The sequence below is a fragment of the Lepidothrix coronata genome, unplaced genomic scaffold (genome assembly GCF_001604755.1).
Source record: "Lepidothrix coronata isolate B3197 unplaced genomic scaffold, Lepidothrix_coronata-1.0 Scaffold44, whole genome shotgun sequence".
Taxonomy (NCBI): Eukaryota; Metazoa; Chordata; class Aves; order Passeriformes; family Pipridae; genus Lepidothrix; species Lepidothrix coronata.
The window spans coordinates 1,875,054-1,900,645 of NW_016690224.1; the positions used below are offsets into that span (position 1 = coordinate 1,875,054).

Below are 25,592 nucleotides of genomic sequence, written 5' to 3' on the forward strand. Positions count from 1 at the left end.
GGAGGGAGGCTATGGTTCTTCAGTGGGTGGAAGGGGAGTCCCTGCTCCTCTCAGGGAGATAAACACAGGAGCTTGTCCTTTTCCCTGTCCCCATGACCAGGCACAGGGCCAGGGTACCTTTGTCCCCCAAGGATCGGGTGTCCTGGGCCCTCCCTCCCTCTTTCCACCCTCATCTCCAGCAGAAGTTTTCCAGACACGTTAGCGGGGAAATATTTGCGCTTGACGTGACTGTCACGTGTGAGACGCCACTGGAACACCCCGGGGGGGCCTGGGCCGTGCTTCCCCCACGGAGTGGCCCTGGCAGCGGGTGGGATTCGGCCCGGGCGGGACAGATGGACACAGGGAGTGATCACTGAGAGCAGCGTGACCGCGAGAGCAGCTGGAATTGTCCATGTCGGTGTGAGGGGACACGCGGCTCGGCACCGATGGTGAGTGACCTTTCTCGGGGCTGAGGGGGCCGTGGTGGTTTTCACTCCCTGCCATCCCCAGTTTGATGGGGATGATCGACCCGACTTGTAGAGATTTGTGGGTTTCATTAAGGCCCCCCCCATCTCTGAGGGGCCAGGCTGGGGGTGGTGGGGTGGCCTTGCTGCCCTCCTGAGGGTGCTACCAGTGGCTGGGGGGTGGGAGGCCATGTCAGCCCCTCAGAGTGGGGCTGTGCCCCCATTGCCCCCTCACAGCTCCTCCTGCTCCAGTGGGTGCCCCCTTTATCCCTCACAGCTCCCCCTGCTTCTGTGCCCCTGTAGTCCCCTCACAGATCCCCCTGCTCTGGTGTTCCCATCACCCCTCAGCTCCTGCTCCTGTGCCCCCATTATCCCCTTACAGCTTCTACTGCTCTGGTGCCCTCATCATCCCCTCACAGAGCTGCTCCTGTGCCCCCATTGCCCCCTCACAGCTCCCCCTGCTCTGGTGCCCCCATTGCCCCCTCACAGCTTCCCCTGCTCTGAGCAGGAAAAACAGCTCTGGCTGAGCCTGTGGTCACCCTGGTAATGCCTGGCTTGGCACTGCGGGGGCTGTGGGGTGGGGAGAAATGGGGAAGGGGCCGTTGTGTTTGGGGGGTTACTGCCATGACTCCAACTGATGAGGGGCTTGGGTTCTCCATGACTGAGGTTCTCCCCCTCTCCCAGGGCTGGTGAATGCTACTGGTTGCCCTTCTCCTGCTGCTTTTGGTGCTGCTCATTGGGGCCACAATGTCCAACCTTCCACGCAAGGTGGAGGAGAAGCTGGAGCAGACCCCGGAGCAGTCTTCCGCAGCTAAGCCCCCATCCCAAGTGAGCCCCCCGGACTCCCACCCACCGCCAAGGGCCTCCAAAGCCGTGGCCGGGGAGCAGGAGCAGCTGGCCGTGTACAACCCCGCTGCCCTGCGCCGCCCGTCCCTCGCCAAGTTTGTGCTGGGCTCCTTTGATGACAATTCCGATGACGAGGTGATGACCACAGCCTTCAGGGTGGGCCGGCGGCGCAGCAGCCTGGCTGGGGTGGGGGGCACCATCCCCGAGTCCCCCGCTATGACCACCTCGCTGGAGCCTCCCAGGGGCATCAGGTACAGTGCTGGGGCTGGGAATGTGGTCGGATGGCCAGGCTGGAGATGGTGGATGCATTTCTCAGGGAACCTAGTACTAAAATTGGAGTGCACAAGCTTCTTGAGTCCCCCAAGTCGATGTCCCCCTCCAACTCCCTTTGGGGCAGAACCCCAGGGAGAGCCAGTGTCCCCAAGCGCTGTGTGACAGCAGCACCACGTACATGAGCGTGGCAACGACCAGGGCAGGAGGTGCTTCCCCAAAATCACTGTTTTGGATATCAGGATGGAAGGGCCCCAGTCCTGCTGCCAGGGTCACTTTGCTTCTGCTATGGGGCGATGCTAAGACACTCCTGGTATTGTATGTGGGGAAACACATCCCTGCAGGACTGGAGTATGTGGGATGCTCCTGTGCTGTTCCTGCAAGTCTATGAAAGTAGCTCTTTGGTGTTTTGTGATGAATTGATGAGAACTAGATGAGCTTTGGGCAAATTCACAGTGACTTTTCCTGGTACTGTCAGGGCTGTGGGGCAGCTCTCTGCTGGTCTGCACCAGTCAGCTCCCATGGGAGCACAGCTGAGGGCCAGCAGGAACAACTGGAAACCAAGTTCTGCTGCCCAGCTCCTCTGGCTGCTCTGCTTGGGTTAAAAATAACACCTCTTTGGCTGTGGGGACGTGTTATGACACTACAGCCTGGCAGTGGCTCTTGCTGTGCTGGGTTTAGGGTGGGCTCACAGAGCTGCCGGCGCTATCCCTGCTGCTTCTCTGTGCTTCCACATACAAGGAATGTCCTTATGTCCTGCCTGAGTCATGTTATAGACAGGGTTGTTGTGGTTTTCAGGAGGGGATGGGCTTTGTGGTGGGTTTGGGGCTGAGGGAGGGCAGATAAACCTGGCACTGTCCGATGGGGTGCTCCAGCTACTCAGAAAATACCCTGAGTGCAGGCAGAGACTGGGACATTTGCCAACATCCCAGAGGGGTTTGCATGTATCCTCTTACAATAAATGTGCCAAGTGCTACTTGTACAAAATCTGCTTGTCTGAGGGGGTTCCGGGGGTGGTCCTCCCTCCTTTGTTTATTTATAGCTCACTTATGGAATGACATCGAAATATCTGGCTGAGCTATGAGGGGGGATGTGAACCTGCTTTAGAATTAGAAGTTGCTTAAAACTCTGGGCAGGGCCATGGGAAGGCCCAAGCCTGGCTGCACCCCTCAGAGGCTGGGTACTTGTGCCATGGGGTTTGGAACATGCCCTGTTCAGCCTAGAGGCATGGCTGTGGGCTCACTGGGGTGGCTGTGGGCTCATTGGAGTGGCTGTGGGCACACTGGGGTGGCTATGGGATCAGTAACAGCCATCACGTCCCACCGCAGGCCCAGCATGTCCGGGACACACCTGCCGAAGCCAGGCCATGAGCACAGGAAGATGGATCTGCAGCGGGACTTCTCCGTCGCCTCCCCGGCAGAGTTCGTCACCCGCTTTGGGGGCAACCGCGTCATCGAGAAGGTCTGTCCCCACATGCCCCTGCCTGGAACTGGGGGGGGGTCACTGCTTTTCACAGGGACACCCTTGAGCACTGCCCAAGAGTCCCATGTCCACTGGGCTCAGACTGATGGCAGCCCAGGGCAGCCCAAAGCTGTTCATCGCCCAGCTTCTCATGGGCTGGGAGAGGGAACAGCACACAGAGGCTTTGGCTGGTGGGCACAAACGATGGCTGAAGTCCCATCCTTGGTTATCCCCCAGACATAGAGATGCTGCTGAGGAGCCTCCTGCTCTGCCAGGATGTACTGTCAGGAAGTGCCCGGTTAACAAATCCACCCTACTTTGCCCCACACCTATCGCTTGTCCCCTTGCTGCCATCCCTGGAGGCCATACTCCCTGTCCTGCACCCCAGCAGCAAGGAGAAGGTCCACCCTGCCACTCCCTGTCCCATCTCCAGGTCCTCATTGCCAACAACGGCATCGCTGCTGTGAAGTGCATGCGCTCCATCCGCCGCTGGGCATACGAGATGTTCCGGAACGAGCGCACCATCCGCTTCGTGGTCATGGTCACCCCTGAGGACCTCAAGGCTAACGCAGGTAATTCCTGGAAGCATCCCAGGGGGGAACTTCCCTGCCTGGGGCTGAGTGGGGGCAGCTCTTTCCTGCCTGGGATGTGAGGGATCTGCATAGCCCAGGGTCACAGACTTTCCTCCTGTGCAGTCAAATTTGGGAGGAAATAATTTTCCTCCCCTCCAGCCTCGCCAGGGTGGAGGATTTGAGGGGTGGTGCAGCTCGTGGGACTGGCTCCCAGCACCCCCACGTGCTGTCTTGCAGAGTACATCAAGATGGCAGATCACTATGTGCCCGTCCCCGGTGGGACCAACAACAACAACTACGCCAACGTGGAGCTGATTGTGGACATTTCCAAACGGATCCCAGTCCAGGTAGTGGCCACTCATGTGTCTCCCACTTCTTTGCCAAGGGAAGCTGCTGGGCAGAGGGGACACCCCAAAATGGGTGATGTCCCTGTGTGGCGAGGAGCTGGGCACAGCATGTGGCCAATGGGAGATCCAGCACAGGGGTAACATTCCCAATGCTCCTTCTCCGTGTGCCAGGCGGTGTGGGCTGGCTGGGGACATGCCTCGGAAAACCACAAGCTGCCAGAACTCCTGCAGAAAAATGGGATAGCTTTCCTAGGTAAGGTCTCACTGCTTCCCTGTCCTGGAGGGAGCAGCAGGTGTTGGGTTGGTGTGTGCACACATTCTCGCTCCCAGGGACACTGCACTGGGAATGCCCCTTTGGTGCCTCTGGCATGCCCACCCTGTAGAGTGGCAGACCCCAGGCTGGTTTCCTGCAACGTTCCCAGGAATCCCACTGTTTTCTGAGTTTTCCCTGTAATTCTCGAGCTGATGCAGTGTTCATGGAGGAATGTTAGGTGGGAGTAAACCTTATGGGATTCCCAGCCAGGGTCAGCCTGGGCTCCCCTTGGAGAAGGGTTGAGCTCCATCCTGAACTGGGCAGTGGGTTTGGGGGTGTTTCCCCTGCCTCCACTCCTTGCAGGAGGGCTGGTGGTGCTGACTCAGTGGGGAGCAGCTCCCTGCAGCCTCCATATGATGGGAATGGGCCTATAGGGTTGGGCTGACCCCCTCACCCCTTCCCTCCTCTCTGAAGGTCCCCCCAGTGATGCCATGTGGGCGCTGGGGGACAAAGTCGCCTCCACCATCGTGGCTCAGACGCTGGAGATCCCCACGCTGCCATGGAGTGGGAGTGGTAAGAGCCCCTCACAGCCCCCACATCCTCCCTGCTCCCCCACTCCCTCTCCCTGCCTTTCTTTGCCCCCTGAACAAACACCAAGGTTGGGGTCCCTGGCCTGGCTGGCTGCAGGTATTGGGGACCCCACTGCAGCTGTTGGTTTGGGCAGAGGGGTTTCTGGAGATGGGATGCATGGAAATGGGAAATGGTGTGTGCCAATGCAGAATCCCCAGAATTCTGGGCACAGCCAGGATGTCCCACCAGCTGTGCCACCCTGGGGGTGACCATAGCTCTGGTCATGCCTACACAGGTCTGATGGCCCAGTGGTCTGAGGAGGACGAGAAGCATCAACAGACGATCAGCATCCCCCTGGAGACATACGCACAGGGCTGCGTGAAGGACCTGCAGGAAGGCCTGGAGGTAACACTGAGCCCATGGGCAGCTGGTTGTCTCTTGCCCACCATGATTTCTCCTCAGAGCCTGCCTGCCCTGGCGCTTGTGGCCTCCAGCACATGTGACAGTGACACAAGGCTGTGGCAGTAGCAGTTTGTTGCTCTGCATGGCAGTGGCTTGGTGCAATCCTGCTCAGGGATGTATGGAGCTGTGTGGGCTGTTGGGGTGGTGGTTTGGGGTCCAAAGCACTGTGGTCACTCCAGCTCTTGTCCCTCTTCAGGTGGCCATGAGGATCGGCTACCCACTGATGATCAAGGCAGCAGAAGGCGGTGGGGGCAAAGGCATCCGAAAAGTGGAGGCAGCAGAGGAATTTGGTGCCTGTTTCCGTCAGGTAAGAGGTGCCCAGAACCCTCATCCCTGTCCCCATCCCACCCTAGGGCACACAGCAGGTCCTGCTCCCACCCTGGGCATCTCCGACTTTCTGCCTGAACTCTGCCTCCCTCCTGGGGTGAATTTTGGGGGGTGATGGCAGAGCACAACCCTCTCCCCGCTGCAGGTGCAGGCGGAGGCGCCCGGCTCGCCCATTTTCCTGATGCAGCTGGCGCAGCACGCGCGGCACCTGGAGGTGCAGGTGTTGGCTGACGAGTACGGCAATGCCATCTCCCTCTTCGGCCGCGACTGCTCCATCCAGCGCCGGCACCAGAAGATCATTGAGGAGGCACCAGCCACCATCGCGGCCCCTGCTGTCACCGAGGTCATGGAGAAGGTGGGCGGCCTGATCTTGGGGCAGCACGAGCTTTTAATGGGAAACTGAGTGGTCTGGTTCTTGCTGGGTTTATTGGGGTTTTAAGGAAGGGAAGGACTCCTGAGCCCAGCAGGGACTCCCTGTCCAGGGTGGTCAGGCACTGTAACAGGCTTCCCAGGGCAATGGTCACAGGCCTAAGCCTGACATAGTTCAGGGAGCATTTGGACTCTCAAACACAGGGTGGGATTTTTGGGGTGTCCTATGCACGGCCAGTGGCTGGGTCGATGATACCTGTGGACCCCTTCCAAGCCAGGGTCTCCCCTGATTCCCTGATCCCTGCGGGGTCTCCCCTGTCTCGCAGTGTGCCGTCCGCCTGGCCCAGATGGTGGGGTACGTGAGCGCGGGCACCGTGGAGTACCTGTACAGCGAGGACGGGAGCTTCCACTTCCTGGAGCTGAACCCGCGCCTGCAGGTGGAGCACCCGTGCACGGAGATGGTGGCGGATGTGAATCTCCCAGCGGCTCAGCTGCAGGTATCTGCACACACGGGAAAATCCAAGGTGTGTTAGAGGGTTTAGTGATTTAGAGAGGAGTGCTGGGCTGGAGCCTGGCACAGGAAACCTGTCCCGTATATCAGGATGGAAGGCACAAGTGGAAGTGACGTAGCATCCCTCTTTCTCCTATGGCATTTTCTGGGAGCTTTGCATTCAAATCACCTGTCGATGTCTCCCAGTGTTAATTTTGATGCTGAAGTCTTGCTCTGGCAGCTCAAGCCCTTGTTTCTCACACAGATCGCGATGGGCATTCCCTTGCACAGGATAAAAGACATCCGGGTGCTGTACGGGGAGAGCCCCTGGGGGGACACCCCCATCAGCTTCCACAGCCCCACCAACCCCCCTGTGCCCAGAGGCCATGTCATTGCTGCCCGGATCACCAGCGAGAACCCCGAGGAGGTGAGCTGGGGTCGGGGCCTCGCGCACCAGCCCCACACGTGGGGACAAGGGGACCCTGCCATTTGTGGGGTTGATCTGGGCATGGTCCTCCACAGCCAGACAATGTTCACATGAGTTCCCCATGTGGGTTCCCCTTCCCTGTCTCACTGCATGAGTCTCAGTCCTAGTTCCTCCATCCCTGCTCTGTCTTGGCTCAGGGTTTCAAGCCCAGCTCAGGGACGGTGCAGGAGCTGAACTTCCGCAGCAGCAAGAACGTCTGGGGGTACTTCAGTGTGGCAGCGGCCGGGGGGCTGCACGAGTTCACTGATTCCCAGTTCGGGCACTGCTTCTCCTGGGGAGAGAACCGGGAGGAGGCCATCTCGTGAGTGTGGCAGGATGGGTTGGAGGGGGTGGTGTCCTCAGGAAGAGTCACAATCAGCGCATGAGCTGGAAAAAGTGGCTTTTATCCAAGAGGCCCAGCACAGTGCCACTGTGCTGAGCAGCTGGCTTGTGCTGCCAGGGCTGTCTGGCCAAAGCCAGAGTTTTTAGGACTGTGGTGGTGCTATGGCCCCAGTTTATTAACCTGATCCTCAAGGACACATGGTAGTGATGTCCTGAGCATTGCCGAGTGCCTGGGAACGGCAGTGTCCATTCAGGAATTGAACAGCATGTAGCGAGACCGTCTTGAGTGTTTAAGTGTTTTATTAAGAGAATTCTGACTGTGGGCCTGTTTCATCCAGGACTGTTTCATGACAAGGTTGGACAGGGCATTGAGCAACCTGATCTTGTGGAAGATGTCCCTGCCCATGGCGGGGGGTGGAATGGGATGATCTTTAAGGTTCCTTCCAACCCAAACCATCCTGTGATTCTATTCTGTGAAGGTGCCCAGGGCTCAGGAGCTCATCACCTCAGGAGCTCGTCATCCCAGTCCCCATGGCTCCCCTGTTTCCTCTGCTGAAAGCCAAGCACTGTATTCTTGGTCATTAATGGAGGATTTTACTCCCCAAAGGAACATGGTGGTTGCCCTGAAGGAGCTGTCTATCCGTGGGGATTTCCGGACCACAGTGGAGTATCTGATTAAGCTGCTGGAGACAGAGAGCTTCCAGAACAACAAGATACACACGGGCTGGCTGGACCATCTGATCGCCGAGAAAGTGCAGGTGGGGCACATAGGGGTCTCTGGGGCCACCACTCCCCTCCTGGTCTAGGACCCAAACCCTGTTATTTTTGCCTCCCTCAGGCAGAGAAGCCGGACACGATGCTGGGGCTTGTCTGTGGTGCCCTGAATGTGGCGGATGCTGCCTTCAGGACGTGCATGACTGACTTCCTGCACACGCTGGAGAGGTGTGGGGTGGGGGCTGCTGGAGGGGGGCACAGGGAGTGAATGTCATGGAATGGTTTGGGTTGGAAGTGGCCTTAAAGACCATCTAGTTCCCATCTCCCTGCCATGGGCAGGGACACCTTCCACTAGACCAGGTTGCTCCAAGCCCTGCCCAACCTGGTCTGGAACACTTCCAGGGATGGGGCAGCCACAGTGGAGACCTGAGTGTTGCTCTCCTGGACCGTCTTCCTTCCATTTTTGCTGCAAAAGCTTTGCACGTCTAGTGGCAGTAGCCCTGTGAGAGCCGTGGACGAGGATCTGCTGTGACTCACAGCTCTGGCTCCTTCGCTATCACTCTGTTTGGAGAGTGGAAAAGATTTCCTGAGGCTGGGAAAACAGCTTTCAAGGGAAAGTGGCTTGGCTGATGCAGCTTGCTTTTGTTTTTGAATATCAAGGTTATTCCTCTGGCCTTGGAGGGTGCCCAGGGCTCTCCCACACACCTTATCTGAGTGTTTTCCTAGTGCTTGGCCTCCCTCCAGATCCGTTTGTACATAGTGCTCATGTGGGTCATTTAAAGCTGACACTTGTCCCCTCCAGTTACTGTTGTTCCCTCCCATAGCCAGCTTGGAGCTTACATGCCCCAACAGCACCACTGCATCCCAACGCTTGGAGAGGCAAGGAATGCTGTGGTGCCTGACCCCTCCGCTGTGTTCCAGGGGGCAGGTGCTGCCAGCAGCCTCCCTGCTGAACATTGTCGATGTGGAGCTCATCTACGAGGGTGTGAAGTACATCCTGCAGGTGAGGACAGGGCTGTGCTCCCCCTGAACTGGCCACAGCACTTGCACAGGGACAGGGACCTATTTATGCCCTCAGGGACAAAGGTCCTTTAAAACAGCGCAGCATAAAAATTGAGGTTAATAACCTCATAACCTTAATAACCTCATTTTAACTAGACAGTTTCATACACCCTGTTGCCCTAAGTTTATTAAAAGACTTCCTTTTCTTGCTTTTAAACCCAATTAGTTGAACTTCATGCAAAACTCCCTACTCACAATGAAAGCAGCAGGTGAGCCATGAGTTACACCAGCTCTGAGCTGTGAGCTAGACTAATTCCAGGCTGTGAATTGTACCAGCTCTGGGCTGTGAGTTAACCCAGCTTTGGTCTGTGAGTTAAACCAGCTCCTTGGTGCAGCCTGAGGAGGTTGCTGCCTCCGCACAGCCCCATCCCATGGCACTGGCCCTTGCACGGAGTGCAGAGAGATGCTCCTCACTCTCTGCCACCCCCAGCAACACCCAGCCCGACCCTTGTGGTGTTTTGGGGTTGCACTGAGGGGTCTCCCTGCCCGCAGGTCGCCCGCCAGTCGCTGACGACGTACGTGGTCATCATGAACCACACGCACATCGAGATAGACGTGCACCGGCTCAACGACGGCGGGCTCCTGCTGTCCTACAATGGCTGCAGCTACACCACCTACATGAAGGAGGAGATCGACAGGTACCTCCCTCCGCACAGGGCCCCATCAACCATCCCTGCTGACCCACAGCTGGCTGGTGACACCTTTCCCTCTCCTTAAGGTACCGGATCACCATCGGCAACAAAACGTGCACCTTCGAGAAGGAGAAGGACCCGACGGTGCTGCGCTCGCCCTCCGCGGGGAAGCTGCTGCAGTACGTGGTGGAAGACGGTGGCCACGTGGACAAGGGGAAGGTTTTTGCAGAAATTGAGGTGAGTTTTGCAGAAAAGCTGGAGGAGCAGCATTCCTGCAGCGCTGGGGGACAGCAAAGGTGGAACCCACCCACGCTGCCGCGATGCTCGTGGGATCTGCAGCCCAGGGGTGCTGCTGTCACCCTTACGGTCTTGCCCCTCCCCGCCCAGGTGATGAAGATCATCATGACGCTGACGGTGGAGGAGGCCGGGCGGGTGCACTACATCAAGCGGCCGGGGGCGCTGCTGGAGGCCGGCTGTGTCATCGCTCGCCTCCAGCTCGATGATCCCAGCAAAGTGAAGCCCGTGAGTCTGCGGGGGCCCTGCCACGCTCCTGTCCCCTCCTGCCTGCTCCCAGCTGGCATCCCGGGAATGCGCCCTGAGGGACAAAGTGGAGAAGCTGCCCTGACTGGGGCGACACGGGGATGTGTCCCCGTGCCTCGGGGGGTCATGCCATGTCCCTTAGCCAGCTGTGCTGGAGCTTAAGCACTGCTGCAGGTGGATTGCTCTGTTTCAGTGTCCCACACGTGCTTACTCGGTGTGCAGAGGCTCACATGCACTAAAAATGTGCATCTAAAGCACTAAAATCTCCAGGTTTTCTGCACGTTTAGCTTGCTGAGGCACTGGCACAGCCATGAACCTGAATGTCAAGTGCTTCCTTTGAATCTAATGCAAAGCAGACTGGAGGGGTCGTGCTGCTTCCTCTGGGGCAGCTGCAGTTCTTGGGGAGGGTCTGTCCCAGGTCAGCAAGGACAGGTCAGGCCACCTCCCTGTGCCCTCTCCAGGCGCAGCCGTTCACAGGGGGGCTCCCAGCCCAGCAGACCCTCCCCATCACCGGCGAGAAGCAGCACCAAGTTCTCCGCAACGTGCTGGACAACCTCACCAACATCATGAATGGGTACTGCCTGCCCGAGCCCTACTTCAAGGCCAAGGTGGGTGCCATGTGCCGGGTGTCCTGCCCTGCTGCCACGTGTTTGCCACGACGGCGAGCCCAACAGTGCTGGTGGGAGCGGGCAGCACCAGCTTCTGCTCCCACAGGTGAAGGAATGGGTGGCACAGCTGATGACCACCCTGCGGGACCCCGCCCTGCCCCTCCTGGAGCTGCAGGAGATCATGACGAGCATTTCGGGAAGAATCCCACTGTCCGTGGAGAAGTCCATCCGAAAGGTGATGGCACAGTATGCCAGCAATATCACCTCGGTGCTCTGCCGCTTCCCCAGCCAGCAGGTGAGCACTACAGGGGCTGCACCCAGCTCTGCCCCACTCCTTTTAACTGGAGCTTCTCCCTGAATTTGTGCTACCAAGATCTTAGGGGTGAGGGAAATATGTGTGTTTCTATGCTTATTTGTTTCTATCTGTGTATTTGTTTCTATCTGTGTGTTTGTTTTGTATTTATTTGCCACTTAGCATTTTTCACTTTGTGAGAAAAAGACCAAGGGAAAGGCTCCAGGTGCAGCAGCCCCATCCCCAGGGAAGGGGTGAGCTGGTGGCCTTGTGCCCCTGAGCCCCCCCAGAGCCTGTCCCCTCTCCCCACAGATCGCCAATGTGCTGGACACCCATGCGGCCACGCTGCAGAGGAAGGCTGAGCGGGAGGTCTTCTTCATGAACACACAGAGCTTGGTGCAGCTGGTGCAGAGGTGAGCCCTGTGCTGTCTGTGACCCCCTGGTCCCTCCACCATGGCCACTTCCTTGCAGCACAGTGGGGTTTTTGGTCCCCAGGTACCGCAGTGGCATCCGGGGCTACATGAAGACAGTGGTGCTGGACCTGCTCAGGCGTTACCTGCAAGTAGAGACACAGTTCCAGCATGGTGAGGGCTCAGGGCTTTCTGGGTTAAGGCCTATGGGGCTCTGGGGGGGTGCAGGGCTCTCTGGGGGGCTGCAGGGCTCACCATGCCCTGCCCCACAGCTCACTATGACAAGTGTGTCATCAGCCTGCGGGAGAAGTGTAAACCCGACATGAACCCCGTGCTGGAGAGCATCTTCTCCCACGCCCAGGTGGCCAAGAAGAACATGCTGGTGATCATGTTAATTGTGAGTACAGCCCATGCCTGAGACTCCAGGAGCAAAGGCTAGTGGCAGGGAAGAGCCTGTGTGCCGAGGCAGCTCTGTATCGCTGCAGGATGGCCACAGTTGTCACAGCCCTGTGCTTTCTCCTTGAAGTAGACACATGGGAAACAGCTTTTCTGCTCCTATGTTTAATGCATCCCAGGGTTTGGGGTTTGCATTCAAGTGTCCATTCCTACCTCATTATCCCTTTATTTTGTCCCTTTATTTTAATTATCTCCCCTCTGTTGCGTGGGTCACTTGGGTCAAAGAGCATCTTGCACCATTTTAGTGCCTTGAGTTTTATCCCCATTGCCTGTGTGGGGTTGGGTTTTGGGATGAAGCCATCCCATGAGAGTGTGGGGTGCAGGATAAAGCCATCCCACGTGATGCTGGGGTTTGGGATGAATCCATCCCAGATGCCTGAGCTGAGCTGTGCTGATGTGGCCTTGCAGGACCAGCTGTGTGGCCGTGACCCCACGCTGACAGACGAGCTGACGGCCATCCTGCACGAGCTGACACAGCTCAGCAAGACCGAGCACTCCAAAGTGGCACTGAGGGCCCGGCAGGTCAGTGAGCACCACGTGGTGCCATCCCAACCCTGTCCCCAGCCCTGTGCCCCTCACTCCAGCTCCACCTCTCCCCTCACAGGTGCTCATTGCCTCTCACATGCCCTCCTACGAGCTGCGGCACAACCAGGTGGAGTCCATCTTCATCTCTGCCATCGACATGTATGGACACGAGTACTGCCCTGAGAACCTCAAGGTTGGGAATTGTGCATTTTTCATGAGGGAATTCGGGTGGCTTTGGGGAGGGGGTCTGGCTGCAAGTGGTTTAATCTTAAAAATAGCCAAAAAAGCACTCAGAGCCTTGCTGCAGTGGCTGTGTGGAGCAGAGGAGGGGGTGCACTCCAGTGCTGCCAGTCTCCATCCCCTGTTCTGCACTGCATTTGGCAGGGAACTGACATGTGGATCTGTGTCTGGCTCTGTCTGTGACCCCATGGTGGGTTGGCTGTCCCAGGGCATCCCAGTGGCCAGTCCTGCTCACCCCTCATTGAGGGACCCCTCTGGAACGTGCCTCCCCCATCCTATGATGGAGCAGGGTGGTCCCACTTCATTCTTGCCCTAAATTCTGCTTTCTTCCCCCAGAAACTGATCCTGTCAGAAACCTCCATCTTTGATGTGCTTCCCGTCTTCTTCTACCACACCAACAGGGTGGTGCGCATGGCAGCGCTGGAGGTGAGGGCTGGGGGGCTGCGGGGGGCACGGGGGATCTGGGGATGGCACAGGGGGGTTGGGGGGGAGCAAGGGCATGGTGGTACCTCCTGCATCCCCCTCAGGTGTATGTGCGGCGGGGCTACATCGCCTATGAGCTGAACAGCCTCCAGCACCGGCAGCTTTCGGATGGCACCTGCCTGGTGGAGTTCCAGTTCATGCTGCCCTCCTCCCACCCCAACAGGTACAGGGGTCCCGCTCCCCTGGGCATGGTTCTTTTTGCAAAGCTGTTGGGTTTGTACCATTCCCTCCATGTGAAGCACAGGGACCCTCAGCAGGAGCTGCTCACTGCGCTGTCCCGCTGCTGGTGGAGCAGAATGAGCTCTCTCCAGGCCAGGGGCCCATGTGGGACCTCCATGGTCCTGGTTGGACCCTGGAGAGGTGCCTCTCCCCGTGGCTGATGGCTGCCTTGCTCCCCTGGCAGGATGGCTGTCCCCATCAGCATCTCCAACCCTGACCTGGCCCGGCACAGCACTGAGCTGTTCATGGACAGTGGCTTTTCCCCCCCAAGCCAGCGGATGGGAGTCATGGTGGCCTTCAGCAGATTTGAGGACTTCACAAGGTGGGGGTGTGGGGACATGCCTGGCTGGTTTCGTGCATTTTGGGTGCCACTGTTGTTGTTGGAGAGCAAAACAGGGTGGAAGAGCTGCAGCTGGGCAGTGCCTGAGGCAGCTCCAGTTCCCATCACAGCTGGAGGCTGGGTCTTCTCAGTAGGACAGTTACCTGGTGGGGACATGATGTGGCTTTTGGGGACATGTGGGACCTGGCTAAAGCTTACATGGCCCAGGTTAAACATCTCTGCTCATTACACAGCAGCGCTCAGAGCTGTGTTTCATGAGCTGTGGGTTTGTCATGGGCTGGCGGAGCTGGCACACACCCTGGGCTGTTGTGCTGGTACCTGTGTCCCTGCCACAGTGGGCACCTGGTGCTGTCCTCTCAGGCAAGGGTGGGCACAGTGTGCTGTCTGGTCACCCCATCCCTGCTGTTTGGGTAGGAACTTCGATGAAGTGATCTCCTGCTTTGCCAACTCTCCATCAGAGAGCGGGCTCATCAGCGAGGCACAAGCCACCATCTATGAAGAGGAGGATGCCAAGGTGGGCACAGTGCTGGTGCTGACCCCCTCAGGTGGTGCTGGTCTGGCAGTGGTGCTGCTGGTTGGGGTTGACTGGTGGGTTTTGTTGCCAGAACATCCGAGAGGAGCCGATCCACATCCTCAACATCGCGCTTTGCTCAGCAGACCACGTGGAAGATGAGAAGCTGGTGCCCATCTTCAGGGCCTTTGCCCAGTCCAAGGTCTGTCACTAGGGCTGGACCCCCTTTCTGCAGAGCCTTCAAGCTGTGGCACTGTACCCCATGGCACTGCCTCATCTCCACGTGGGGGTCACCAAAATGCTATAGCTTGGGTTTTGTTTGCTCCCTTGTTGGAGATGCTTGTGCTCCCGTGACTGGTAGAATCTTCTGTTTCTGTGTAGAAAAATATCCTTGTGGACTGTGGTCTCCGAAGAATCACATTCCTCATTGCCCAGCAGGTGAGTTCTACTGAGCCTCCAACATCTCTAAATACCTTATACAGCACTGAGGGATGGATGAACCCATTGTGCATCAGGAGCTGGGAATTAATGAGTGATTCAATAGGTGATTTATCTCTTGTGTCAGCCTTTATGTAGCTCATATCTCCAGTAACGTGGTTCCTGCAGGGCCACTACATAGCTTTAAGCTGCCTTTAAAAGGCATCATAGAATCATTATAAAGTCACAGAGTGGTTTGTGTTGGAAAGGACCTTAATGCACATCCCATTCCACCCCCATGCTATGGGCAGGGATACCTTCCACTATCCCGGGTTGCTCCAAGCCCCATCCAGCCTGGCCTTGAACACATCCAGGGATGGGGCAGCCACAGCTTCTCATCAGGGCAACCTGTGCCAGGGTCTCCCCACCCTCACAGGGAAGAATTTCTTTTTAAAGTCTAATCCAATCAATTCCTCCTAGCCCTTTTCCCTTTGGGGAGTGAAGCCTGCAAGGTTTTTCCCTTTTAATGAATCCGCTGAAAATCAGAACAATCCTCTGCATGCCAAGGACTGTTCATGTTGTCCTCTCTCTCCCTTTTTTTCTAGAGAGAATTCCCAAAGTTTTTCACGTTCAGAGCCAGGGACGAGGTAAGAGTGGGTGGGAGCAGAGCCCCGGTGGTGCTGGCTCACCACCGGCTCCGTGCTGGCTCACCACGGGCTCATGGCTGTGCCGGGGCAGTTTGCAGAGGATCGGATCTACCGGCACCTGGAGCCGGCGCTCGCCTTCCAGCTGGAGCTGAGCCGCATGCGCAACTTCGACCTGACGGCCATTCCCTGCGCCAACCACAAGATGCACCTGTACCTGGGGGCTGCCAAGGTGCGGGCGGGCGCCGAGACCACCGACTACCGCTTCTTCATCCGCGCCATCGTGCGCCACTCCGACCTCATCACCAAGGCAAGGCGGTGCCGGGTGTCCCTGGTGGGCATGTTTCGGGTGCAGGGGTGGTCTGGGCACCACTGAGCTGCCTGGGCTACCACAGGAGGCCTCCTTCGAGTACCTGCAGAACGAGGGTGAGCGGCTGCTCCTGGAGGCCATGGATGAGCTGGAGGTGGCCTTCAACAACACCATCGTCCGCACCGACTGCAACCACATCTTCCTCAACTTCGTCCCGAACGTCATCATGGACCCTTCCAAGGTGTGTTCCTCAGGATTCTGCTTCCTGCTATTTACGCGTTGCTGATCTGCAGATGGAGGTTCTGTCACCCCTGTGCTCAGTACCACTGCAGGGATGGGCAGCCAACCCACAGCTGTTTTCCTCCCCCCAGCAGAGAGGCTGGATGTCAGTACCAGGCTGTGGGGATGGGGAAGAGGGAAGGGGCTCTCCTAAGCAAATCCAAAATGGCTGTTTGGGGTTGAGGTGCAACAGGGCTGTTCCGGCCGTGGCATTGTGCACTTGCGGGCAGTGCTGTCCTTGGAGCCACCAACCCATCCGTGTGCCATCCCATGCCCAGATCGAGGAGTCGGTGCGCTCCATGGTGATGCGCTATGGCAGCCGCCTCTGGAAGCTGCGGGTCCTGCAGGCCGAGGTGAAGATCAACATCCGCCTGACACCCACTGCCACCGCCATCCCCATCCGCCTCTTCCTGACCAACGAGTCCGGGTACTACCTGGATATCAGCCTCTACAAGGAAGTGAGGGACCCCAGCACTGGCAATGTGAGTAACCACAGCTCCAGCTGCAAGAACCCAGCCATGACTGCCTGAGCACTGCTGGCTATGGCAGAGCTCTAGGGAGGCTTCTGCAAAACTCCTTGTGCATCTGCAATGCTGGTCTGTCCAGAGCCCCCAGACTTCCAACGGCATTCCCAGAGCTGGTCTGGTTTCAATCCCCTCTGTCTGCATCCAGTTGAGTTCCCCATGGTCATACTTTGCTCCAAAATGTTCTGAGCTCCATTCAGTTGTACTCCTTGGGGTGATGCTGGTGCATGGTCAGACAGTTTTGGGTCTGGGAGGTGAAGGTTATGGTGTCACTGCTACTTGCAGCACAGCAGTGTGACAGTGACCCCTCAATAGCAAAGAGTGGGGTGGAAAATCATGCTTGGGACACAGGCACAAGCACCTTGGCCCGGCAGAGCTCAGGAGTGCTCCAACAGAAGACTCACCATGACACTGGGAGAAGGTAGCCAACACTCTGCCCTTCTCCTCAGATCATGTTCCAGTCATATGGAGACAAGCAAGGACCACAGCATGGAATGCTCATCAACACCCCCTACGTCACCAAGGACCTGCTCCAGGCCAAGCGGTTCCAGGCACAGTCCTTGGGCACCACCTACGTGTATGACTTCCCAGAGATGATCAGGCAGGTGAGTCTGGCTGAGCAGAAAGAGCTCTGAATTATCGCATTTGTTCTTCGACCTCACCCTTCCTAAATATTCCCATCTGGGGAAAAGGCCCCTCTCCCCTGACCTAGACAATGAGAAAAGGAAAAGAGCCCAAACTGCAACATTTTTGGTTATATGAAATATTTCTAAACCAATTCCTAGTTCTTGGAATTCCTGGCTCTCCCTGCCTGTGACGAGGGTTGGAACTAGATGGTCTTCAAGGTCTCTTCCAAACCCACGCGATTCAAGGATTTGATGATTCTTGCAACTTGCTGTGGTTGCACTCATGGAGGATGTGAATCAGGAGGCCCCATGCAAGGAGGGCTGCAGCACTGGGGGCCTCTGACACAGAGTTTTGCTCCTCCCAGTTCCAGTCACCCCTCTGACACAGAGTTTTGCTCCTCCCAGTCCCAGACACCCCAGTCCCAGGCTGCTGCAGTAGTGTGTCTGTGCTGGGCAATATCCCAGGAGCTGCCTGGCCCCTGCACCAGCTCATCCCAAGCACTGTGTCTCTGCAGGCTCTCTTCAAACTGTGGGGCTCCTCAGAACAGTACCCCAAGGACATCCTGACTTACACTGAACTGGTGCTGGACTCACAGGGACACCTCGTGCAGATGAACAGGGTCCCTGGAGGGAATGAGGTAGTGGGGGATGATTTGAGAATGGGGTGGGGGAAGCAGGTAGGAATGGCTAGTGGCTCAGTGTGTTTAAAGCTCAGGAGATGCTCCTCAAGCATCTTGTCTGTTGGTTAATGCCACCTGCATCTCAGCCCCATGTCTCTTGGAGATGGCGCTCAGTGCTCTGGTCTCGTTGACAAGGTAGTGATCGGTCAAGGTTGGACTCCATGATCTTGGAGGTCTTTTCCAACCTCAGTGATTCTGTGATTCTCTGGAGAATTCTGTACCTTGTGCTGTTTCGGGGCAGGTGGGGATGGTTGCTTTCAAAATGAAGCTGAAGACCCCCGAGTATCCCAAAGGCCGGGACATCGTGCTCATCTGCAACGACATCACATACAAGATCGGCTCCTTCGGGCCCGAGGAGGACCTGGTGTTCCTGAGGGCCTCGGAGCTGGCGCGGGCTGAGGGAATCCCCCGCGTCTACATCGCTGCCAACAGCGGCGCCCGCATCGGCTTTGCCGAGGAGATCAAGCAAATGTTCCAGGTGGCCTGGGTGGACCCTGCCGAGCCCTACAAGGTGTGTGGGCACCTCCCCCCCTGCAGCACAGAAAACAACGGAGGGCTTAGCTGGGGAAGGAAGGACCAGGGCTAAATTGGGACATCAAGCTGTGGGATCAGAATGGGGAGTGAGCTCACACCCGCACTCAGCACCACAGGGACGGTTCCTTCAACTCTCCCCAGATAAAACTTTGTCCAGCCCTGGTCCCTCAGCCACTGGTGATGCTCAGTGGGGGCTCGGGGTGGTTTTGGAGAGGGGCCATGTCCCTCATGAGTGTGTGCATTGGGTGTTCTGCAACTCATCCTCCTGCTCTTCATTTTCAGGGGTTCAGGTATCTGTACCTGACTCCCCAGGACTACACAAGGATCAGCACCATGAACTCGGTGCGCTGTGAACACGTGGAGGAAGGTGGTGAGTCCAGGTGAGCCCTGGTATCCCCTGGGTTGCACAGAGACACCTCAAGCCCTGCCCTATATCCTGCCATGATGCATCTCCCAGCTCCTTGCTCAGCATCCTGACAGACACATTACACAGGTGAGTTCTTCCCTTGCTCCCACCCACACCATGGCTCTGCTTTCCCTGCAGGTATGTTCTCCTGGACATAATCGGGAAGGAAAATGGATTTGGGGTGGAAAACCTGAGAGCTGCAGGCACCATTGCTGGGGAGTCCTCCCGCGCCTACGACGAGATAGTGACCATCAGCATGGTACTGCTGGGGCCCTTCCCCTGCTCCTCCCCTCTCTCCTGCTCGCTTTTAAGGTGTCTCTGGAGGGGATAACAGGATGCAACAAGGATCAGATCCCTTCAGAGCATCCTTCTCCAGGTGTTTGTGATCCATCCTACACCCTCTGCCCCCAGTGACCCCACGTGTCCTTGTGTGTGTGCCCAGGTAACCTGTCGTGCCATTGGGATTGGTGCCTACCTGGTGAGGCTGGGCCAGCGTGTCATCCAGGTGGAGAACTCCCACATCATCCTCACGGGTGTCACGGCTCTCAATAAGGTACTGAGTCCAGCTGTGTGTCCTCCATGGCACTGTCCCTCACACCGCTCCCTGTGTGGGCTCCTTCCCTGTCCCGTGGGTAAAGGTGACATCTCCCTGCTCATCATCTCATGGGACCTTGTCTGGAGGAGCTGCAGCTGTGCTGGTCTCACTGAGCAGGGAGACCATGTCACCCCACAGCTTTGCAATGTTGTTTTAGGGGCCAGGGCATCATTCCTGGGGCAGGGTGGGATGGATGAGCTGCCTCAGGGACTGTTGGGCTCCAGCCCCAGGGGCAGGACCCATCTCTGGGCAAAATCACGCTGGTTTGAGCTGATTTCAAACCTGCTGCACTAAACCTGTGCACGGAAGCAGGATTCCTTCACTTTAACATCAGCCTGTACAGAGGGGGAAATTCAGCCAGACCAGAGGCAACGTGTCTGTGCGGAGGTGTGGATTAACAAACAGAGCAAGGGAGCAGCTCCTGTGGTGGCAGAGCCCCATCTGTTTCTGTTGGTAACTCTGTGCAGGTGTTGGGCCGGGAGGTTTACACCTCCAATAACCAGCTGGGAGGAGTGCAGATCATGCACAACAATGGCGTTTCCCACGTCACCGTCCCAGATGACTTTGAGGGGGTCTACACCATCCTGCAGTGGCTCTCGTACATACCCAAGGTAGGAGGGTGCTGCAGGGTGGTGATGTGGGGAGTGTTACCCCCTACCTGGCTGGTGACCTGCCCTTTGGGGTCTCCCTTGCAGGATAACCAGAGCCCTGTGCCCGTCACTGCCATAAGTGACCCCGTTGAAAGAGAAATTGGTTTTATCCCTTCCAAAGTCCCCTACGACCCCAGGTGGATGCTGGCAGGGAGACCCCATCCAAGTAAGTGAGAGCATCCCAAGACCTTTGCAGCGCTGCTCCCAAAAATATCTTACAGGTGCACCCCCCCTCTCCCGGTGCAGAAGGTGTTCTTTTCCATGGGTTGTGCACAGGGAGCCCTTCAGTGCTCACCCTTGCACCATTCCATGTTTTCCTGTGCTCCACAGGTCTCAAGGGGGTCTGGCAGAGTGGCTTCTTTGACCAGGGCAGTTTCATGGAGATCATGAGGCCGTGGGCTCAAACAGTTGTGGTTGGCAGAGCAAGGTACTGCCAGGAGCAGGGGATGGAGCCTGGGGCAGGGAACCTGAATGTGTAGCCAAGCACACTAGAGCCCTGGCACTGCTCTTGGGATGGTGGAGGGGGAGCAGCTCTGTGGTGGGCCTGGGGTGCAGCATGGAGGGGAAGTGGCCTCTGCTGAGACCACCCTGCCTTGCTGCAGGCTGGGGGGTCTCCCTGTGGGTGTCATCGCTGTTGAGACCCGCACTGTGGAGGTGACGATCCCTGCGGACCCCGCCAACCTGGACTCAGAGGCAAAGGTGTGTGGGGAGACCTTAGTGAGGCCAAGCAGCACCTGAGAGGAGGCTGGAGGGGAGAGCAGGGAAAAAGCTTAGTGGAATTCTTTGGCATGTCTGGATTTTTCTTAATTCTGGTGAAATCAAGGGTGCTCGGTCAGTTTGTATCCTTTCAGCTATTTCACACCATGTGCTGCTGACCTACAGTGTGGTGTGCTGGGAAGAGCTGGCACATTCTCAGAGCTGCTACTCACTGTCTTTTCCAGATAATCCAGCAGGCTGGGCAGGTCTGGTTCCCAGACTCTGCCTTTAAAACAGCCCAGGCCATTCGGGATTTCAACCGGGAGCACCTCCCGCTGATGATCTTTGCCAACTGGAGAGGCTTCTCCAGCGGCATGAAAGGTATCCATGCTTGGTATGCCCAGATTCCCATGCTGTGACATACTGCCAGCACCCCTGCCATCCCACGGGGTCCTGGGCTGTCCCAGCCTACCAGGGTTCTGCCTACACCACCCTGGGATATGGGATTGGGCTGGGGCATTGCAGGATCCAAGTCCCAGGGGTTGGCAGCTCCCTGCTGGGCTGGTTTTGGGGAGCTTGTTTGTATCTCCAATAGAGAAGGTGGCTTTGGGCAGCTGGAGGAGGCTGGGGCAGTGGCCTGGCCATGGCAGTGGTGTCACTCAGCCACTGAGTCTCTTTGGCTCTCAGACATGTACGACCAAATGCTGAAGTTCGGCGCCCTGATCGTGGACAGCCTGCGGGATTTCAGGCAGCCTGTGCTGGTCTACATCCCCCCTCACGCAGAGCTGAGGGGGGGCTCCTGGGTGGTCATCGACTCCACCATCAACCCCCTGCACGTGGAGCTCTACGCCGACAAGGAGAGCAGGTCAGCACCCCAAACACGTGGGTGTCCCCCACAGCCCCTGTGCGGGGAAGGGAGAGCTGGGGAATGGGGGCTGCAGAGCCACAGTCCCATGGCAAGGACCTTCTGCCACTTGAGATATCTGGTTTTAACCCTTTCAAAGCCATCAGTGACAAGTTCCAAGGTTCTTGCAGAGCAGCATGGCAGGTGTCATAGAATAATGGAAAGGTTTGGGATATCCCCAAGGTGTCTCCTTGGAATATTCTCCTGCCTCCAGCAAAGGCTGTGGGCAACTAAAACACAGTTCTGCAGTCAGGAGACCTTTTCTCTAACCTGCACATTGGAGTGAGCTGTGAGTGGCAGGGTAGACAAGAATCTCACAGTGGAAGCAAAATCCTTTTAGGTTTTCTCTCCCTAATCCTCAGAAAAGAGAGCTGCTTCTCTTCTCCCAGGATTTATTCTCCATGAAGAGCAGTCCCTGCTTCACTAAACTTTCCTTCCAGGGGAGGCATTTTGGAGCCTGGAGGAACAGTGGAGATTAAGTTCAGGAAGAAGGATTTGGTGAAGACCATGAGAAGGATTGATCCAGTCTATACCAAGCTTGTTGAGCAGCTGGGTAAGGGGAGGGAATTTCAGGGCATTGGTGGTGGTAAATTAAAAAATGAGGCTTAAGCACTATGATGGCAATCACCAGGAAATCCTTTAGTGTTCCTCTGGGAAAATTCTTCATGGCTTTTCTGATACCATGCCTGCCAAGAGGCTATGGTGGTACTTTAGAACACCTGTATCTCCTAGGGCTGGGGCTGAGGTCTTCTCCCATGCTTTGAGATGAAAAATGGCAATGGCTATGCTGAATTGTACCCAATGCATTGGGTGGTCCTTGCCCCCATGTCCCTCCATCCTGCCACAACACAGTCCCACAGAGTCCTGCAAATGCCACCTCCCTTCTCTTGTGTGTGACCCCTTCGTGGCCACAGCCTCTGTGGCTGGGCTCTGATGTAACTGTGCCAAAGCAAAGGGACGTGGCACCCCGTTTCCCAGTGGGAGTGGCTGATGTGGCAGCACAGAGGGACCACAGATCCCGTGGTGCCTGTGGATCCCACCGCTGGGACTGCTCAGCACAGTGTGTCCCCCAGGCAACCCCGAGCTGTCGGAGGCGCAGCGCAAGGAGCTGGAGAAGCAGCTGAAGGCGAGGGAGGAGCTGCTCCTGCCCGTGTACCACCAGGTGGCCGTGCGCTTCGCCGACCTGCACGACACCCCGGGCCGCATGCAGGAGAAAGGAGTCATCACGGTGAGCTGGGAGGACACCAGGCCAGGGGAAGGGCTCGGGGCAGGGATTTCTGCGGTAGCGGCACAAAGGCAGGAGGCAAATCCCCTCCCGAGGGGCTGCAGCTCCCAGACTGTTCCTGCCCCTGCACTGCCCTCTGCCCTCGATCCGGAGCTATGGGCGAGCACATCGGCTCCTCCTCCTCCTGCAAAGGCAAACCCGGCTGTGCCTGTTCCTGCAGGACATCCTGGAGTGGAGGAATGCCCGCTCCTTCCTCTACTGGAGGCTGCGGCGGCTGCTGCTGGAGCAGGGGGTGAAAGCGGAGGTGCTGAAGGCCAACAGTGAGCTCAGCCACATCCACATCCAGTCCATGCTGCGGCGCTGGTTCATGGAGACGGAGGGAGCTGAAAAGGTACCTCCCGCCCCAACCTCCTGAGACACCCTCTGGGCGTCCCAAGGGCTCTCACCTTGCTCTCCCATCACTCAGATATTTTGGTGGTGCCTCTTTGAAGGTTTAAATATATGAAGGGAATGTGTCTGGGTGGGCAGCTGAGCAGCCCAGAGGCTGGGGATGTCTGTCACCCAGTTGGGTGCTGGTGCTCAGCAATAGCAAGGTGGTCCCCAAATAAACACTTTTTACCATGACAGGGCTTCCCAGGGCAGATGAGAGACTTGGGTTCTTTGCATTTGAGCTGCTTTCAAATGACACACACGTGTCGCTGTGCCAGTCCTGTTCTTGCTGAGCCAGGAAGTGATGACATGCAAAGGAAACGTGTTTTACCTTAACTTTTGGCATTTTAAACAGTTTGCAAAGGTTTCATGAATTTCAGTTTCCAGACTGAACCTTTTACCCCATGACTGGAACATGGGAGTGGGGGATTGTGCCATGCCATATGTGCAGGACTGGGAAGGAAATGCCCATTGCCTGGTTTTGAGGCCACAGGAGGAAGGGGGGGCTCAGGCTGTGCAGGCAGCAGGACCCCCTGCCCACTGTGCTGCTCTCCACAGGGCTACCTCTGGGACAACAACCAGGTGGTGGTGGAGTGGCTGGAGAAGCACATGCAGGAGGATGACAGCACCCAGTCAGTCATCAGGGAGAACATCAAGCACCTGAGGAGGGATTACATCCTCAAACACATCCGCAGGTGAGGGGCCATGGGAGCCAGGATGAGGAGGCTGATGATGATCCCTGGGGTGGGAACAGCAGGGGGTGCAGAGAAGGTGGTTCTTCCTTCAGCCTCCCAGCCAGCTGCCCTCTCCCATCTGCCTTGCAGCTTGCTCCAGGCCAACCCCGAGGTGACCATGGACTGCATGGTGCAGATGGCCCAGCACATCACCGGTGCCCAGAAGGCCCAGGTGGCCCATCTCCTGTCCACGGTGGACACAGATGACCCCTCCTGAGCCAGGGCTGGTGCTGCCCAGGGCAATCCCCGCGGGGCAGGAGGGGCACCAGGACAGAGCCTCACCTCCCCTCATGGCTCCTCAGCCCTGGAACTGAAGCCTTGGACTCTTCCTCACATGCCTAAATAAAGGACGCCAGTGTTTGTATTTTAAGCCATGGAGATGGTCTTGCCATCCATGCAGAGGCCCCTCTGGCACGGGGGTGTTCACCAGAGGGGCAACTTGGCAGAAGATAAACTTGTCCCAAGCCAAGCCTGGAGTCTGGACCTGGTGCAGAAGTTGGTTTTAATAAGAATCTAAGATCTTTTACTGTGTTTTAGTTGCAAAGCCTGGCCCTGATCTTTAAAACAAACACCAGATCAGACACATGTTATGAGACTGGACAGAGCTGGAGGTTCAAACCTACTAGCCCAGAGGCCACAGGGAGCAGGACAAAGGAGCTGCCCAGGCACCAACACAAGGAAATGAACATCCTGTGAGCAGCAGCCTCAACTGATGGTTTAGAAACTGGGAGGAGCAACTTGTCTTTCCCCTTGTTGGAGGGCAAAGAGTAGATGAGACTGCGAGTAGCTGATAGCCAGAAACGTCCTAAGTGAGCTCATCTGGGAGCTGTTGCAGTGGGAATGTGAAAGGATCCACCACTGACTGAACCAACTGTTCCTCTCACCCATTTCATGTCCTTTCTAGCTCCTGTGGAGGATGGAGAAGAAGGAGGACACAGCTCCAGGTGCTCCTGCCCCAGTGACCTGGTTCCTCCTCTGAAGCACAGCAGGGTAGAAGAGCTCACGGGGTGACTTGTCACCTGCCTGGACCTGTACCTTGCTTCTCAGGTGGCCTTTAATCATCTTGGTCATGGAGAGGACAATTGGACACATGCTTTCCAGTGCCTCTGGCTGTGTTATTTCACCAGCACAGGGTTATCTTTGGCTCACAAAGGAGGAGCAGGATGGTGGTGGAAGATGGGACACATTGTTAAGAGCAGTGCTGGTATTGTGAAGGTGGACAGCTCCCTGGTCATGCCTGGGCTAGGGGTTCCCCGGGATCTATGGGAGGTCTCCCTGTCCTGAGGTGGGAGTAGGAATGACCTTGTGAGACACTTCCTGGTTTGAAAGGTGTCACTGCTGATCCTCATGCACAGGAGCCAAACCAAGGGCAATAAAGTGGGCTCAGCTCCAGGGAAAATTTCTGACCTCTGTGTCTTGTGTCCTTGTACAAACGTGGTGGATCTGAGCAGGGGCTGGTGCCTCTGGCCCCTTCCTGTGGCACAGGACCTGTTTGGGTGTGGAGCAGCTCTGAGTATCCCTCCTGCCAGCCCCTACCCCCACACCAGAGCTTGTTCAGGGATTTGGCTACAGAGGGTGTGAGGAACAGGGTGCACCAAACACCTGTAAACTCCTTCTCTCCTGGAGGATTTGAGCCAAGGATACACCTATAGAACCGTGTCTGTAAAGGGAATGAATCTTGGGAAAGCC

General features: G+C 57.0%; 1 protein-coding gene across 1 annotated transcript; it reads left to right on the forward strand.

Moving 5' to 3' along the window:
- Positions 1–104: 104 nt before the first annotated feature.
- On the forward strand, positions 105–24,908 carry ACACB (acetyl-CoA carboxylase beta). Its single transcript, XM_017814297.1, has 54 exons — positions 105–428; positions 1,128–1,540; positions 2,888–3,020; positions 3,454–3,592; positions 3,830–3,939; positions 4,111–4,192; positions 4,667–4,765; positions 5,058–5,167; positions 5,421–5,531; positions 5,697–5,906; positions 6,247–6,417; positions 6,676–6,837; positions 7,035–7,198; positions 7,826–7,976; positions 8,057–8,160; positions 8,854–8,935; positions 9,487–9,632; positions 9,713–9,863; positions 10,014–10,148; positions 10,628–10,774; positions 10,881–11,069; positions 11,379–11,479; positions 11,562–11,650; positions 11,749–11,873; positions 12,341–12,454; positions 12,537–12,650; positions 13,034–13,123; positions 13,225–13,343; positions 13,584–13,721; positions 14,154–14,253; positions 14,345–14,452; positions 14,632–14,688; positions 15,273–15,314; positions 15,406–15,621; positions 15,707–15,862; positions 16,179–16,382; positions 16,874–17,029; positions 17,566–17,688; positions 17,972–18,241; positions 18,547–18,644; positions 18,809–18,929; positions 19,113–19,223; positions 19,733–19,876; positions 19,961–20,081; positions 20,246–20,342; positions 20,518–20,614; positions 20,857–20,992; positions 21,299–21,476; positions 21,956–22,068; positions 22,589–22,743; positions 22,961–23,131; positions 23,728–23,864; positions 23,994–24,130; positions 24,898–24,908. The coding sequence occupies exons 2-53, from the start codon at positions 1,137–1,139 to the stop codon at positions 24,118–24,120; spliced, it is 7,128 nt and encodes a 2,375-aa protein (XP_017669786.1). The 5' UTR covers positions 105–428; positions 1,128–1,136; the 3' UTR covers positions 24,121–24,130; positions 24,898–24,908.
- Positions 24,909–25,592: the final 684 nt, after the last annotated feature.

Bases quoted from the DNA above. Each gene is read 5' to 3' on its own strand.
- ACACB (XM_017814297.1), top strand. From the start codon at position 1,137: ATGCTACTGGTTGCCCTTCTCCTGCTGCTTTTGGTGCTGCTCATTGGG. The intron at 5,907-6,246 runs GTGGGCGGCCTG...CCTGTCTCGCAG, and splicing joins TCACCGAGGTCATGGAGAAG to TGTGCCGTCCGCCTGGCCCA. The intron at 13,344-13,583 runs GTACAGGGGTCC...CTCCCCTGGCAG, and splicing joins CCCTCCTCCCACCCCAACAG to GATGGCTGTCCCCATCAGCA.